The 16,985-nt window shown below is 36.7% G+C and overlaps 3 protein-coding genes and 1 non-coding gene across 5 annotated transcripts in view; 2 read left to right on the top strand and 2 right to left on the bottom strand.

Annotated features, from left to right (window-relative positions):
- Positions 1 to 16,985, bottom strand: part of LOC142351907 (coronin-6-like) — a 560,192-nt gene that overhangs the window by 186,021 nt on the left and 357,186 nt on the right. The window lies entirely within an intron of this gene.
- The window catches only part of LOC142351501 (centrosomal protein of 41 kDa-like), a 56,829-nt gene that overhangs the window by 1,085 nt on the left and 38,759 nt on the right, over positions 1 to 16,985 (bottom strand). The window contains exons 6-9 of one of the 2 annotated variants that reach the window (XM_075403554.1): positions 10,823 to 11,061; positions 10,277 to 10,459; positions 9,635 to 9,850; positions 9,105 to 9,155 (exon numbers count right to left, since the gene is read on the bottom strand). In XM_075403554.1, coding sequence (XP_075259669.1) covers positions 9,105 to 9,155; positions 9,635 to 9,850; positions 10,277 to 10,459; positions 10,823 to 11,061 — 689 coding nt within the window. The remainder of the gene's footprint in view (positions 1 to 9,104; positions 9,156 to 9,634; positions 9,851 to 10,276; positions 10,460 to 10,822; positions 11,062 to 16,985) is intronic. The other variant, XM_075403555.1, reaches the window with a different exon arrangement.
- Trnat-agu (transfer RNA threonine (anticodon AGU)) lies at positions 345 to 417 on the top strand. Its single transcript has one exon. It is a non-coding gene; the product is annotated as a tRNA-Thr (tRNA).
- Positions 11,432 to 16,985, top strand: part of LOC142351502 (actin-related protein 2/3 complex subunit 3-like) — a 167,866-nt gene continuing 162,312 nt past the window's right edge. Inside the window, exon 1 of the mRNA XM_075403556.1 lies at positions 11,432 to 11,462. The gene's annotated coding sequence lies outside the window, so the exon portion shown is untranslated. The remainder of the gene's footprint in view (positions 11,463 to 16,985) is intronic.

Here is a 16,985-nt window from a genome sequence, read left to right as displayed (position 1 = left end):
GTAATATTATCGCAACACACTCATCCACAGAGGTATTGACGGTGCAAACGGATGGATTCGGTTGTTAAAGAGCTTTTATTTCGTTGGCAGATTGCTCTACGGAAAAGCTATTGCTCGGCCATGAAACAATGCTCAACCATTTTTGCACACGCAAAACATCACTACAACTACCATTATGTTTGTTTGCTTACAAGAAGCTAAAAGACGGACAATAGTATTCGAATTGGTGTTAGTTGGTAATGTTAAGTTATAAATACTATAAGCTTTTCAAGTGTTTTATAGGGGCTGAAGAGAGTAGTATTTCTTGTTCACGACTTTGTAGGTCATCTTCCTCAACTTACCGTGGTCCTGTGGCTTAGCGGTTAAAGCGCCTGTCTAGTAAACAGGAGATCGGTGGTTCAAATCCGCCCAGGACCTTTTGCTTCCGTTGTATAAATGAATTATAGAAAATACTATTATTATGTTCAATAAAGTCAACAAAATTTGATGTTTAGAGCTGAGACCTTACGTTTCCATTTCTGATTCATCTTTCGACATAATTTTGGCAAACCACCTTTTTCAATTTATAATTTTAAAAAGGTTTTTCTACTTCGACATGATCTATTTTTGGCATTTTCATAACCGGATTTTGCTATTTATTTAATGGCTAATCCAACCTGTTATTAGCGTATGCAAACTAATAGTGAAGCAAAAAATGCACCAGTGTTCACATAAGGTTAAAAAATCAAAAATTTGGATAAATTCTGATTGCTAAGTGGGCATAAAACTTTTACGCTCCCAGGCGAAATTGCTATATTTTACATGGTAACATATACTATATATCAACACACAATTTTGAGGAGAGGGAGGTCAAATACGACACTCGAGGTCCCAAAATTCAAAATAATACACTCAGATATAACACGCTTCAGCCCAATAATAGCCCAATTTCAGCAAACGAAAGATCAAAAATTCTTGCATCTACTCCCAACAGGAGCCAAATATTACCAGCCAACATAACTAAATAAGGGTATTGCTCTGAGATTTCTGTTTGTACAACAGGCCACCAATAATGATAAAATCACAAATAGTTTGATCAAAAAAATTATTCATTCGCATGAGCAAAGGCATTCGCTCCAATTAGACTTAAAAATAATTTCGTGTTCCAACAAATGTCTCAAATTTGCCGAAAACTTTGCTTCATTCTGAGAAGGAAAACTATTCAGCATCAATAAACAACTTGAAGCAATTATTTTCTTGGCGCAATTTTAAGTGGAGTTTTGTTTATTAAAAAACGGCTTCACTCTTCAGAAAAATTTGATATTTTTTTTTTAAAAAAAAGTCGGCAGATTGCCGCAAAATATCCGCCGTTGACGCACATCTGGATTAAAAGAAAGAAAGAAGAGATAGAAATTCACAAAATTTTTCCAAAGTTTAAAAAGTGTTCAAATTCGGTGTGCAGTTTCAGTTAGATTCTAAAACTACATTTAATTTAGCTTCGAAGCCAAAAGCTATTGATCTTAATACTAATGTCAGCTAATAATCGCTCTAATGAACTTTGATAACATAAGGCACTATGACATAAAGACCGGGCTTCGTCGTGTATCCCGTTTTTTTATTTTGCTCTTTTGACATCGACAGTATACACTACATTGCGTAATTCAATGCGTGAAAAAATTTAAAATCCACTCAGTTGAATCAATGAGTGAGCTAAGTCACGGGCCGAACGTGAAAATCGTGACTCATGTAAAAACGAAGAACGTGCTCCAACGATAAAGCAAATCGAAAACATAGCAGGTCAAGTCCTGGCTAGATTCAAAGAACTTACAACCAGAATGGACCATGAATGGATTGAGAAACCACTTTCAGATACAAAAAATTGAAAAAACAGTAAAAATGACAAAAACCACCAGCAAGAAAGCAATTTTTGTTCAAACACTGTTTTCTCACCTTACTTCTAAATAAGAGCGAAAAAATGTCACACAGCACAATCACTTGCATTTTCGCGCCCTTTCCTGTTTCTTCATGACCAAAATCATCACTTCAATTTGGATTCAAAAATGTGTTACAATATCTTAAAAAACAGCTCCCAATACAATTCAAATTCTGTGAATTGTAAACAAAGGAGCGCTTCTTTAAAATATCCGTTGAGAGGCTGACGGCGGCTATTAACCAGATTTAACCCAAATGCATTGTATTTTTTGCAACAAGAAAAACGTTTGTTACGGAAAGTTGACGCACATCTGGATTAAAACAAAAAAAAGGAAGAAAGAAATTCACAATTTTGAAATCAGTTTAAAATGTGTTCTAATTCGTCGTGCAGTTTCAGTTGTATTCTGAAACTACACTTAATTTAACTTCTAAGCAAAAAAACTATTAAGCTTAATAACAATGTCATCTAGCAATCGCTCTAATGAACTTTTGATAACCTAATGCACTATGACTTAAAGTCCCAGCTTCGCCAGTTTATCCCGTTTTTTATTTCGCTCCTTTGACTTTGACCGTATACACTACATTGCGTAATTCAATGCGTGAAAAAACTTAAAATGCATTCGGTTGAAACAATGAGTGAGGTAAGTCCCATCTAAAACGAAGAAGGTGCTCCAACCATAAAGTTAAAAACATAGCAGGCCAAGTCCTGACATAACTCAAAAGACTTCCAACTAGAACGGACTATGAATGGATTCGGGAAACCATTAAGAAATATAACCAACTAATGTCAGGCGAATTGCTCTCAAACAACCGGCGAGCTGTTGGCTTCGTCAGTAGGCAGGCACGGTTTAATGAGGCTAGCTTTAGCTTAATTGAAGGAGTGTAAGTGAGCGCAGCGGGGAGGCGGTGCATCGGGGGCTGATGGGGTGGCACCAGTGGTAAGCGCAACAGTGGGGGGAGTCAATCTCTACGAATTGGCTTTCGCACCATAAGTATAAGGCTCCAAATCAGAATCTGTGAATACGCACTTCAGTTGAATTTGCATAAACGAATGAACAAAAAGCACATTTGAAGTGAAAGTGACGTCATCTTGTCTTAATAAAAATATTGACGACGCAATAAAAAAAACATAGCAGGACAAGTACTGACATACAAGTCAAAGAATTTTCATTGACTAAACAAAACACGACCTAATATGAACGACGAATGGATTGGAAAAGCATATTATAAAAAAAAGGTCAAAAAACAACTATTAAAATCAAAATCAACATGCCACACGTGCACAGAAAAACCACTTGCGGGAAAGCAAATTTCTGCTCAAACACCATTTTTCAACTCTACTTTAAAATTAGAGCGAAAAAATTTCACGCTGCAACACCACTAGCTTTTTGCTACACTTCCTTTTCCAGCATGACCAAAATCGTCAATCCAAATTGACTTCAAAAAACATATCCAGCAGGCTGCCGGAAATTAGCCGCCGTTGATTTCCATAACCAAGATTGGGATTGAAAGAGGAAGATCTAGTGAAAAAATGATTTTTGTACAAACAATTTGAAAGTCCGATCTATTTTGATGACAATTTGGAGCTGAACATACTCCTGTTTCGTAGCGAGACCATACAGGGGCTAGTATCAATACCAATAAGCATTAGAGATGGTAACTAAGAGCAAAGTTCAAATAACGGTCATCTAAAATTGGGCTTAATGGGTTTATCCCGATTCTATTTCTGATTTCGTTTTTTGACACTGATTTTGAATTGCTTTGCTGAGCAACTACTGTCTAAAAAAACGTTTAGCAGAATGAGACAAGAGTGAAACTAGCCTAGAGAAATTAAAAAGATTTCATGCAAAATGTTGAACAAGCTATGAACAAAGGTAAAGCGAAAAATTTTTATTCGACAAAGACAAATTAGGAGCGCTATAATAGACGGCTGAGAAGCTGAGGGGGCTATTAATAATGAAAACGTGTGGACAGATCTTATAAAACCGCATCAATACAATTGAAACCCTTTGAATCGTAAAAAAACCAAGAGAAGGCCAATAATAGCCCCAGCTATCGCTGTGAGGCTATTAACAAGCAAGATCTACAGGCTTTTCATTTTTGTCTCATACTCATGAAATCATCGATACTCGAATGAAAGATTGAGCTACTGAGGACATTAAAAAAACAAACCGTTAATCAAAAGAAACCAACAGAGACCAGATTTGAAGATTGTTTCGTTTCAAGTTTTTGCAAGACGTTTGGTTCTAGGTGTTTTCAAAAACCCTAACTTCGCAATCTGTCCATCTGCGTACGATCTCAGTAAAACAAACATCAGAAGAATTCATCAAATTTTTGACGTTTATCTGAAAATGATATTTGACTCTTCGAAGTCAAGAAAAACGAACAAAGATAGTGTTGAGTAAAATAGGTTTTTTTTCAATAAATTGATTTTTTGTTGTTCTCTTTAAAATTAACCCTAAACTGAGCAACTCAGTTACGTTTTGGTCAAATTGAATCCATAACTAACTGAAGCACATGATTTTCATTATGAGCGAATTTTCTTTGCCGAATTTGTGGAACTTTTTTCTCAAATTCAACAAAAAATAGGTTTAAACTATGTTTTTAACATCTACAGTGAAAATATATTAGAGAAGAAATATTGAAGTTTGCTGTAGACTTGAAATCCTCCGTTAAACCAAAGTGTTGAATCATCGGAAGCAACTTGGAGAGCATAAGTTTATAGACGATCTCAGTATCAGAAAAAATAGTATGTATTTGAATAAAGTGATACACAAGTTATCTTTCCTGTAGTTCTGATTTTCAATTAACCTTAAGGGTTCAATTTTGCAAGAGTTCAATTTTTCAGAGAGTTGTGAGTGGTATCATTAGAAAGCACGTACATCCTAGAATATGGAAACAAAAAGATTTTTCCGATGTTCGTTTTTTACAGGGAGTAAATCGAGGTTTAAAGATTTGTAACTATTCGACAGATTTCATTCACATTTTCTGTAACTATCGCTAAAATTTGATTCAAATTTGCTAATAATTCAAAATATGTTGAAACTCAAAATATTTTGAAATATGTTAGTAATTCAAAATAGCATTCTTAAATATAGAATGCTACTGTTTTCATTAAGATAGAAGAGCGCTGAATTATTTGACTGAATATTTTTTGGCTAAAATTTTTGACAAAAGTTTCAAAATTCGAAGTTTTCCAAAAAAATGGCAAAATTTGCTTTTTCTGGTCCACTTTATGTAAGTTCGCCAGAAGTAGTGACCTAGAGACCTCTGACACAATCTCCGTAACTTTTAAAGAGAGCTAGTTGACTTTCGGCGCCCTATAAAAGTCTTCCATTTTTAAAGTCCTGCCATTTTTTGCAAATTTAACTCAATTATACAATATGCATCATTGTTCATTTTTGAAATATTTAACTTAACAAGTGATCCAATTCACAACCATTTGGGACAATTGGTTGGTTTTTTGAAATCGCGGCGAAATCAGGGATAGGTTTGACCTCATAATGGATTCCTACAATCAAAATTTCCTACAATCAAAATGAGGCCAAAAGCAGATATAGTTCGTTTTCATAGAAAACCTAATGATTTTCATGGCTTTGACGAAGAAATTTAGTAAAATTTAACAGAACTCTTGTGCTTTGCCTGCATTTGTTATTCTTTTTCCTGTCTGGTTTTAAACTCTAACTGATCAAAATAGCTTCTGAAGGTGTAAACGAACCTATAAAATGCATTCGGATGTTCGCTAATGTCTCTTATGAAAATGAATATCATTGTTTTAAGAAACATTCAAAAATTTCTCGAACTTTCTGTCAATTTTCAACTTATTCTAAGTAAATACAGGTCCAAATTTCTTTCATATAAAACACAGACCAATCTTTGCGGATTTTCTGCTGTTGCCCACTTCAGTTGTTCTTTTCTGTTTCTGTGATTATTATCAAATTATTGAAAAATCAAATTTCGAAATACGCAGTTCGACACATTTATTAGTTTTATAACTTACAATTTTAAGGGCTGCAACATCGTTCTGGTAAAATATGGTAGTTTTTTTGCTTATGTCCTGTATTTGTTGCTGCTTTTCGTTGTCGTATGCCATAAACCGCGTAAAAAGGTCTCAATGGCCAACTATAGATATATAAATAAACTCAATAACTGATATCCGTATATAGCTTATGGTTTCTATTGACTTTTTTTTTCAAGAAAATTGAGTCTAAAAAAAATAAAAGTTCGTCAATTTTTCTCTTTTTGTTCTGGTTTTCTTCACTTTTTCATGTTCTACAATTTTGCATCATTTTTGTAGCTTAGCATCATTTTTGATAGATTTCATTAATTTTTTGCTGAACCAAAAAATAATTTCTGTTTGTTAAACGTTTTGACTGATGTCTTTAGGGCTAAAACAATGTCTTTAGAAGAACTTTGAGTTTTAGAAACCTTTCAATGTTTGTGGCTCATTTGTAGTCATTTTGAGATAGTCTTTTCTACAAAAACACTATGTTGTTCAATGGAGACGCGATTGAAGATTTAATTTTCTCCCGGTTAATATCTTATATATTTAATGAATTCAACAGCGTGCTTTTGTTAAATTGTTTGGAAAACTTATTAGTTCTGCTGATATTTATAGTTATTTTGTGGTCTTCTAGCTTAGTCTCAACAATAACAGGCGCAATTAGTTTTCTAACACGTTGCATGATAAACTGTCCATTCTTTTAGTTGAAAGCTGAGGTTCGTAATGAATTTTGAAAAAAAATGTTTTTAAAACAGACCATGGCTTTTTGAGGTTTGCCAACCTCATTTCTGTTAATTTGTCACTTAGTTTCTCTATAGACAAGTCACATCCATTATCCAGTGAACTACAATTTGCTCTTCATAACTGTTTCATTTTCCTCGAATGGTCTTTGTTCCAGGTACTACGAGTTTTCATGAAATATTGGTGATTCTTGCATATTGCCCATTTTTTTATCTTTGTTCTCTTTTCAGTATCACAAAATGGAGCTGTTCTGTTGTCATTTGGAAAAAAGCAATTATAAAATATTAATGTTCTTAGTGAATAGCTTAATTTTTAATTGCCAGGGACACCGTTTTCAAGCAAATTTTGATTTTTTTAAATTTTTTATTTGTCGTTGTTTTTAAAGTGGTATGAAACATCATGGATAACGAAAGTTCTCAATTGCTTTCTATGGTAAAAACGAATCTCTCAATGATTTCAGTTGATACACAAGGTTTTAAATCAGTTTGACATAACTTTTTTCAAAAAAGTCAACGTTTTTTTAAACTTTGTCCCTTTTGCTCTTTTCTTGTCGACTTGTTATCAAGTCGCATTGAGGAAAACTCGCATATTTTTTCTAAGTTTATTTCTCCTTAGTACAGTTTCTATCTAATGCCATATTGATTACGTTTTTATTTGTTTCAAAAAAATGTAAAACGAGTTTTGGTCGTAATTAATATTTGTAATATGATTTTTATCGCCGTCTTTTCTGGTAGTCACATTAATGACTGGTTTCATCGGCCCTCTAAGGTATAATGTTTTAATCATTAAGTGGTTTGTTGAACTATAGTAATTTTTTTTATCTCTCCTTATTTGGTGGACAATTAATTGGTTCCTCAATTAAGTGAAAAATTTAAATGAGCGGATCGGAAAATTATGTGCGAACGCACATTACCTAGCCTTCTTGTCTTTTTATAAAAATGAAAACGAAATCAGGGCACTTTTACTATTTCCATCCAGTAAATTTTTAATCAATTGAAGACCTTAAAATTTAACAAGACTTATGGCATAAGAAAACGTAACAGAAGATAGTTTATGCCTCAGAAATTTTCTTTTGTGATGTCCTTGTATCAAAGATTCTAGATTCCATTAAATCTGCCAATAGATACAACATCTTTACGGGCAGACGTGTTATGCCTCGACAATGTCTTTTCCCGATAAATCTTGACTTAGCAAGATCTTTGTAAAGAAGTTAATTTCTTCGTTTCAGTGGTAAGTTTAGTAACCGTCTGTGGATCATAACCCATCACTGTCGGAGGAATTACTTGCAAACGACAGTCCAGAAGTTGGCTTTCGTTGCACCTATCTTAAGTTTACGGAGGCTCGCCTCAGATGGCGAGGATAAAAAAGCGGGCGGGGGTCTAAAATCTACCTTGAAACCATTTATACCTGCCTCCTGAAACGCTGTTCAACAAATTTGCTGAACCGTACATTTACAGATTATTAAAGCTTTGGGAGAGTTGCTCAGAGACTGAATGCCCTCGCGCGTTAACACGGTATCCCATTTCTTTCAACAAAAATTCTATTGAAAATCTTTCAAAATCATTTGAAAATCTTTCAAACGAGCTGAAGAATAATCTAGAAGAAAACTACCGAGAGAAAAATCAAGACCCACTTACAATAATTGCTTCAAACTTCGTTCGAGAGCGCAATCAATGAAGTCTGTGTGCCTTGTTTGAGGCCTAAATTGATAGTAAAATATTCAAAATTCTATATACATTTATTATTTGATGCCTGTGGGCTTTTATTAAAAAAATTCTTTCTTTGCTCTCGGGCGTGAGTAGAAACAGATTAAAATACTTGTGGTTATCTTCGTGAAGGTGGCATGTAAACAACCTCTTTTCTATTCCATAAATTCTCTACACAACAATTTCTTAACCTCTAGAAGGGGATTTGGCTTATGTAGCGTTTTATGTGGTCAGGCTGTCTTCTTTTTATTACAACAAACAATACAATGCCACACAAAAACAAACACACGGAAAAAATATGGAAGCACGCCCGTCTAGATCAAACCTCTCCATAATTACTCAACTGGCAAAGTATAAATAAATCGAACAAGAGCAAATACCACATGTACAAAACCACACAATTCACACAAAAACTGTATGGAACACAGAGGCATTATAGAACCTACGAATGAGAGCTGCTTTCTAACCAACACCCCATACCCTGAAAACAACCCCCTGTACTTTTGTGCGGCTGTATAAACATACCAATCTCATGTCCTCTAAAAATCAAACCTAATGTTTTGAATTGCCTGGGAAGTTGAGGTAACGGTTACAATTATTATTATCTTTAGAGGCCAAAGTGTGGTTTAAAAACCCAAGAAGTCATTTTTTTATTTTATAGGGGCTGGGGGTAAGAAAATAGGTCCCATTACTGTCAGGGTTAACACTCTTATAGAGCAGATTTAATGTGATGCTCTACACACCAGTATACTGGGATACTGAACTCCCACACATGCTGCTCCTCTCAGATCCCACTGATGGAAGCAAAAAGGACAAAATTCAGCCAAAGAATCTTCTTATTGTATATTCATTGATGGCAACTGATTTTCAGGACAAAATAGCGCTTCTTTCAATAGATTTCCGCTCAATTAATTTTATTAAGTAAAAGATTGCAAACACGATTGAGCAAAGTTTTACTTGTTACATCTTAAAATAATATCTGGAAAATTTGTCACTACTCTCATAGCACTGAAAGATTAATTTACACAGAGTTAGGTACAAGTAAAATGAGGAGGGGCGGTGCCTGTAAACAATGTACCCTATCCGACACGCGCAATTCCCCTGATACTGAACCTTTTACCGGGCATTTTTTATACAGATCCTTTATACTGGAACACACAACTACCAACATATACTGGAACATATACTACTAAGATTCCAACAAGCCATGTAATCCTTGAATTTGGTAACTCGAAAGCGAGTGACAGCTCCAAGGAGCAGTGGAAAGTCTCACCTTCCATACTGTTTCCCAATTCCTCCTCAATCTGATCAACATCATCAATTGAGAAGTGTTCCCTGATCTCAGGATCCAGTTGGATCTCCGAGGCTACAGATCCCTTCTTAGATCCTCCCACAACAGATCTCGAGGTGTCTGTGTTGGAAACAAGGGCCGCTTTAGGCAGTGTCCCCGTAATCAAAGTTGGCACCTTCTGGTAAGTCACTTTCAAGCCTAAACAAGTATAATGACTTATACATTGTTCATCTCTGGCTAAATTTAAACATCTAAAATTGCGATCTAAGTATATATGCTAGAACAAAAATTGGAAGCAGCTTTTATATAACAAGTGCTGCCTCGCATGCGTTTTTACCAAATAAACCCTAGCGCTGTTACCCCCCCCCCCCCCCGCTAAGTTGGACTTGGCTGCCTTAAGCTCTTGCTTTATTTTACACTAGGGTTCTCTAATCTCAAACCATGGTCCCCCCGTTATTAAAGCCAAGGCTGTAAACGTAATGCGGTCGTTAGGTTGCAACTGTGCTAATGAGTGGGGAGCAAATGTCCTGATAATCGAGTCGCTTGATAAAAGCGGACAATGAAACCGGCAGCATTGTTGGGGCGTGGGTTTGACTATTCCCGCAGAAATCTCAAGGAAATAACCTCCAGAGAGCATGAAGAGGTTATCGTATCCCCTTTCGACGAGTGAGGTGACTACATGGACGGCAATCTGTTCATCTGCATCATAGGCCACTATCACTTTGCCTGCCTTGTTCTTGTAGTCGTACATGGGTGAGATCTCGTAGTTCACTGCACGAGACAGCCGCGACTTTGGGAAATTTATTGCTAAAAAATGAGTTTATAAGATTAATTTATGAAAACGATTATTTGCCCATCAAGCCGCCTATGAACCCAATCTACAAAGTATTACTATAAAAGGCAATGCTAAGTAAAACAGCACATGCGAGTTGAAGCAGCATGCAAGCGCTTTGTGTTTACTAAGTTGCGGACGAGGGTCAAAAAAGAATATAATATGTGGAACTGCTATTCAACTAGGCTATTCAAACTCATTATCAAAGCCAAAAACATAACAGTTCGTTCACACAAAACAGAAATATCCAATGGTGAGAACAATACAAGCGCACCGTTTTTTACCGGGTGGTGAGTGTATTGAAGAAAGGGCCTTGATTTTTCAGATGTAAAACTCACCACCAACAATGTGACACTTGTTGAAATCCTCCTCATCCTGGCAGTCCAAAAGTAGGAAGGGGTGATTTTCCACACCCCCGTCTCTGTCGCTTCCTGTCCCTCTGGCAGTGCCACTCAAGGAGGAATAAGAAGAGGCCGAAGAGGGGTGGTTTGAGTTGGAGGAGTGGATTCCATTGGAATTAAATGCACCTGAGGAGGAATTAGTGTTCGTGTCTTTCTCACCAACTCCACAGATCAATCTAAAGCAATTTCATTTGTAACGAAAAAGTCGTAAATCATTTTTCCACAGCAAATAAACTCCCATTTATCTCATCGAATTAAATCTGGCGTTTACCCACTGAAGTCATATAGAAGATGCTGACAAAACAATTCTTACACAATGCTTACACAATCAAAATTCTTCGGATTGCAGAAAAACTAAGAAACCAATCATACATCAACCGACTAACGTCAGATGAATTGCTCTCAAATGACAGGGGGAGATAGGAGCCGTGTGGGTGACTAGTATACTTAGACACCAGTAAAGCTCTAAGCTTAGGGGTATAGTTCAGCGATGTAATGCCCTCCGAGATTCACTTGTTTATTCCGTTTTTGACGACGAAAAGTTAGCCTAATTGTTGTGATAAACTTATTAAATAGAGCTCTGTATAGTGTATAAAACAGCCTTACTGGGTGGCTTTATCAGCAGTATCATCTTGATGCCCCTACGAAAAATGAATATTCCCGAACATCTCCAGCGTGTTATGGCCTCCGAAAATATTGAGGAATCAGTCAAAACCCTGATGCAATATCTCGTGACTGAAAATGAAAGGAAGGGAGAAAGAATAAAGCAGCTTGAGTCCCAGATGACAGGAGTAACCATCAAAGTGAATGAGCTTGAGCGTTATGAGTCCAAAGATTGTCTAATTTTTCATAACCTTCCAATAGGCCAGCATGGCTCCTATCTGTCGGATACTGTGGCGTTCATGAGAAACATCCTACAAGTCAACATTTGCGAAGAAGATCTAAAGGCTTGCCATCCTCTGGGCAAAGGAACAAGCAGCTATCCTCCGAAAATAGTGGCTAAGTTCATTTACAATGATCAAAAAGACCGGGTTTGGGCAAGAAAGAGACTTCTACGTTCGTATCAAAACCCTTCCAACTTGAAGCCAGTTTTCATTACCGAACGCTTGACTAAGTATGATGTGGAACTGAAGCAAGCTGCTGAGCAACACAACCTCTTTGTATCAACGTACAATTCGCAGCCTTTACTTTATGTTGTTCAAGACGGAAAACGAGTCAGTCAAGTCATCAACTCAACACAGGATATCCTTGAGCTAAAAGATGTTGCGGAGAAGTCCAGAAAAGCTCCCAAGCCACCGTCAGCACACACCCCAATTCAAAACCGACACCCTGCTACTGCGACTAACGATATTGAAACACCAATGCCTTCTCTCGTCAAACCTGCTTTGATACATCCCGGAACCCCGTTGTCACTGAGAATCCCGCCACTGAAAAGAAACCTGACCAACCTATCTCCCGTAAGAAAGGAAAGAACTTAGAGACATACTACAAGAAATGAAGGCACGGATAAGTGACAGTGATGCGCTAGTGGACTACGTGAAAGGCTTGCTATCGGAAACCCCCAATGCTAAATACCAGTCAAGAGAACATGAGACATTTCGGATCGAAGAAACAAGTGACTCATTTGACAGAGGCGAGACAATCATTGAAGAGGACTGAGTTTGCCGTCCATTTTAATATAAGATCTCTTCGCAAACATTATGATGAACTTTGTTTATTTGTAACGAATTGTGAATATCCGCCTTTAGCAATTGTTCTAAGTGAGACATGGCTCTCTGATGTTGTTGATGATACTGAACACTTCGCCATTGATGGGTACCATAAGCTAATAAATGAAAACAGGGAAGGCAGAGGCGGAGGCGTAGGCCTATACTTGAGGAATGACCTCACAATTGTAAAGAAGCTGGACTTGACCAGTCAGGCATTCGAATGCCTCCTAGTTGAGTGCAAGGCAGGGAGCACTTCGGTGGGTTTGGTGCCTACTACCGACCACCTCAAACTAACGTTCCGTCTTTTGTGGACGAGTTCGATTTGTTGCTGGAGCAGCTGGGAGACAGAAAGTGGCTTCTTATGGGTGACAGCAATCTTGATCTCTTAAAAACTGGACCATCTCAAACTGCTTTTTCTATCGCCATTTCCTCCAATGGGTTTTCACAACTGATATACCAACATACTCGGGTAACTGAGACATCAAAGTCGTGCCTGGATCACATTGTCACCAATTTCTGCGATTACCATTCCCCGTCGATTTTCCATTCCACAATCACTGATCATTATCCTATATCCGTTTCATTTTCTATTGTGCTAGCTGCTAGTTATAATAAAAAAAAATCCCGGAATTTCAAATGTTTTGCCAATCAAAACGTGGTAACTACTTTTCTATCAGCTCTTGACAGTGATCTCGAGAATACCGTAGACGTGTCGCTCGATTGTTCCTTTGATGTCCTCATCAACATGATCAACTGTCAGCTTGATAGGTTCGCTCCCTGACAGGTGTCAGTGCCAAAAAAGAAAAAACTGGGTACGCTCCGAGGAGTTGAGAAATGCTATTCGAAAGCGCGATAAGTTTTTTAGGAAATTAATTCTGTCTCCCAGCGAAGAACTTCGAACTAAATACTGCCAGATAAGGAATAAGGTGACTACTTTAATGAGATCTAAAAAGAAAGAGTTCTACACCAAACGAGTATCACAAGCACTTAATAGTCCGAGTAAATTATTTCCCCTCTTCAATAGCTTACTCGGTAAAAATGTGAAGCCCTCCAATCCTGTCAAACTTTGTAAAGATGGGAAGCTTGTTGACGATCCTCTTCAAGTTTCTGAAGTGTTGAATGAGTATTTTGTGAGCATTGGACCATCTCTTTCTGCTAACTTCAGTGACTGTGATCAAGATGATGTTTTAGAACCATCCTTTTCTGCCTGGCTGCGCCCCACAAATGCTGAAGAAATAAGTCAGATCGTTATGAGTTTATCTGATTCCAAAGGTGTAGGTTGTGATGGCATTAATAATAAGTCATTAAAAATCGTCTTACCTGTTATCCTTGATCGTTTAGTCATAATGATCAATGGATGTTTAAAGAATGGTCTTTTTCCAAGCTCACTGAAAAAAGCTAAAGTTGTTCCGCTGCCAAAAAGCGGAAGTTCGGACGAAATTGACAATTTTAGACCGATATCGGTTTTAACTGGTCTAAGTAAAGTGCTTGAGAAAATAATCTATGCTAGGCTAATGGATCATCTAATAACGAACGATTTGCTATACAGTAAACAGTTTGGTTTTAGACCTAAGTTTTCTTGCGTAGATGCTATTGCTGAATTAACAGAGAATATAAAATCTTCATCCAGCTTGCAGTTGTTCGCTTGTATTTTCCTAGATTTAAAAAAAGCGTTTGACACTGTTGATCACAAAATATTAGTTAGAAAGCTTGCAACTTTTGGTATTCGAGGTCCTTTTAAAGCGATCGTTGAAAGTTTTCTAAGTCAAAGAGTACAATGTGTTTCTCATACCGGTGTCATGTCATCCTATAAAACCCTGGAATGTGGAGTGCCACAAGGGTCCGTTTTGGGTCCGTTGTTGTTCTTGCTGTACATTAATGATATGCATTCAATTTGCAAGCATAGCTCAGTTCTGCATTATGCAGATGATACATCAATATCTTTCGAGCTGAAAACATCATCCGCAACTAGTTGCCTTCAAGAAGATCTTGATGCAGTTTCAAGCTGGCTAGCAAAAAATAAGTTAACCATAAACAGCTCCAAATCAGAATTGTTACTATTTAGGCAGAGTAAAGTAGGTTCTCTACGTATCAATGGCGAAGTGTTGAATGTAGTTAAATGTTCTAAATACCTCGGAGTTCAGATTGATAATAGCCTAACTTTTGAAAAACATAGACGTTGTATATAAAAAGGTTTCAAAACTAGTAGGATTAGTCAGCCGACTGAGATACTTTCTACCGAAACACGTTCTTCTAAAGTTTTATGATTACTATATTAAACCAAAAATACAATATGGCTGCCTGGTATATGGTTGCAGCAGCAAAGTTAAACTTAATAGAATTAAGTTTTTGCAAAAGAAGTTTTTGAGACTGATAAACTTCAAAAGGAAATTTGATTCCGCTGAGGATTTGTTTTGCCAAGAAGGCGTTCTCGATGTCTTCAAGCTTCATATTTATGATTTACTTAAATTTGTGCTAAGATCTAAAAATGGATACTGTCCATATATTTTTAAGGATTACTTTAATTGCTGCAGCATAAGCAGAAATACGCGCGCATCAGCAGCTGGTGTTTTAAAGTCTTTCAGAGCTAAGAACTCGCTCCAAAAAAACTCTTTAAAGTGTAGAGGTGGAAAGTTGTATAACGTTTTGCTCTCTTTTGGCTTAAATGTAGATAAGCCTATGACAACATCGCAAATAGACGTTTTTGTTCATAATTTTAAAGATAATATTCTACTCTTCGATACACAACTTGTGGATTTAGTTTTCAAATAGTTTTAAAATTTTTGTAACTTCCTTAATATAAACCCTACAGTCTCATAAAGTGTATTGCTTTTGTTTTTGAGTTGGTGCAACCTCTGGCTTGTGCGGGTGTCTTTCAGTGCTCAAAGGTGTGGAACTGAACCTCTCTTCACGAGGTGGCCTTAATTGAGCACTCGAAAGTCATTCTAATCATTTCAGAATGTACTTAGACTCTCAAGTCGGCAGCGCTGTGAGGCGCCCTGCATGCCGCCGGGGGTTGCACCAATATATAAGTTATATAAGGTAGTATCTACTTAAATTTTTTTGACGGTTTTAAATTGAATCTGAACTCCGCAATTCATTGTATTTATCGTGTCTTTATTTGTTTCCTTGTCTTTGTTTGATTTCATACTTCTTGGGGCAGCTGCTAGATGAGCTTTCCCGCTCTTCAGCTGTCCTCTTCAGGTACCATTTGATGCCTGAAGGAACAAATTAATTTAAAAAATATGGTGAGACGAAAACTATGAAAATCAGCTGTTTGAAAAAACGCATAAAAATAAAAATCAACATGACTAATATGAATGCTACAAACTTTGTATGAGACCTGTTATTTACAAACTTTGCTCGAGAGCAATTAAAAATATTTGAACAAACTTAAAGGCCAAGTGTCTGCGATCACAAATGATCATTTTGACGGCAACTGATAATGCCACTAAGACAAGTTAGCTCAAAAGATTCGCCCAATTTTAGAAAAAAAACAATCTTAAGTATTGAAGTTTGATGGGAGACAGATTTTGGCCAAAACAAATTGGAAAAAATGCAAGCTTTGGGATCAATCACAGGACGCAGATTTTATTTGTGAAGCAAAACCAAATTCTGTTGATCAAGCTAACAAAGAATGCGAAACTACATGCAACGAGCTGAATCACCTGGCATCGTAAAAATTGTTGTAAACTTAGTTTTGGCCGAGAAAAAACCTGAATAACCAAAATTCACTGAACTATGCTGAACCGCAAACCAAAGTTGTTCCTAGACTACACCGATATCTAGGTTTACCACAAACATAAACCGACTAACGTCGGAATAATTGCTCTTGAATGACAGACGGGACGTAAATTTTTCTTTATGGGTGCAGAAACATCAGACGTAGGCAGAGTTCGAACCCCGACCTCCTGAGTGCGCTTCCTTCACAGAGGCATTAACCTTTCGGCTATCAGGTCCTTGCCATCTCAATTAACAATCGTTTTTGTTTGAACAAACTTTATTTCGGAGTGCGAGCAATTGAAATCAAATCGAAATCATTTTTGTTAACAACTTTGATTGCCACAAAATTTGTTTCGAAGCTCTCCAAAAAATTCCACTGCCTTTGTGGTGACTTCGGAGCAAAGAGGATCAGAAGATTTTTCTAAAAAAAACAATGAACAGAACGCCTTTCCATTCAATTATAATAGTGAAACAAAAAGAACGGAAAGAACGGAGCAGAAAGATAAAAAAGTTATCCTGAAAGACTGCATTTAACTTTGAGATTCCAATTTTCGTTAAAATTGAAGAGAAATGATCAATTTAGTAACCATTTTTCATTCTGTGCCCCAAAACGGTTTTGGAACCAAATAAAAACTCAATTTAAAATTGATCTTTTAAGAAAAGCTTTG

Source organism: Convolutriloba macropyga, chromosome 13 (genome assembly GCF_964194025.1).
Source record: "Convolutriloba macropyga chromosome 13, txConMacr16.3, whole genome shotgun sequence".
Lineage (NCBI taxonomy): Eukaryota > Metazoa > Xenacoelomorpha > Acoela > Convolutidae > Convolutriloba > Convolutriloba macropyga.
This window is presented reverse-complemented; position numbering and strand designations above follow the sequence as displayed.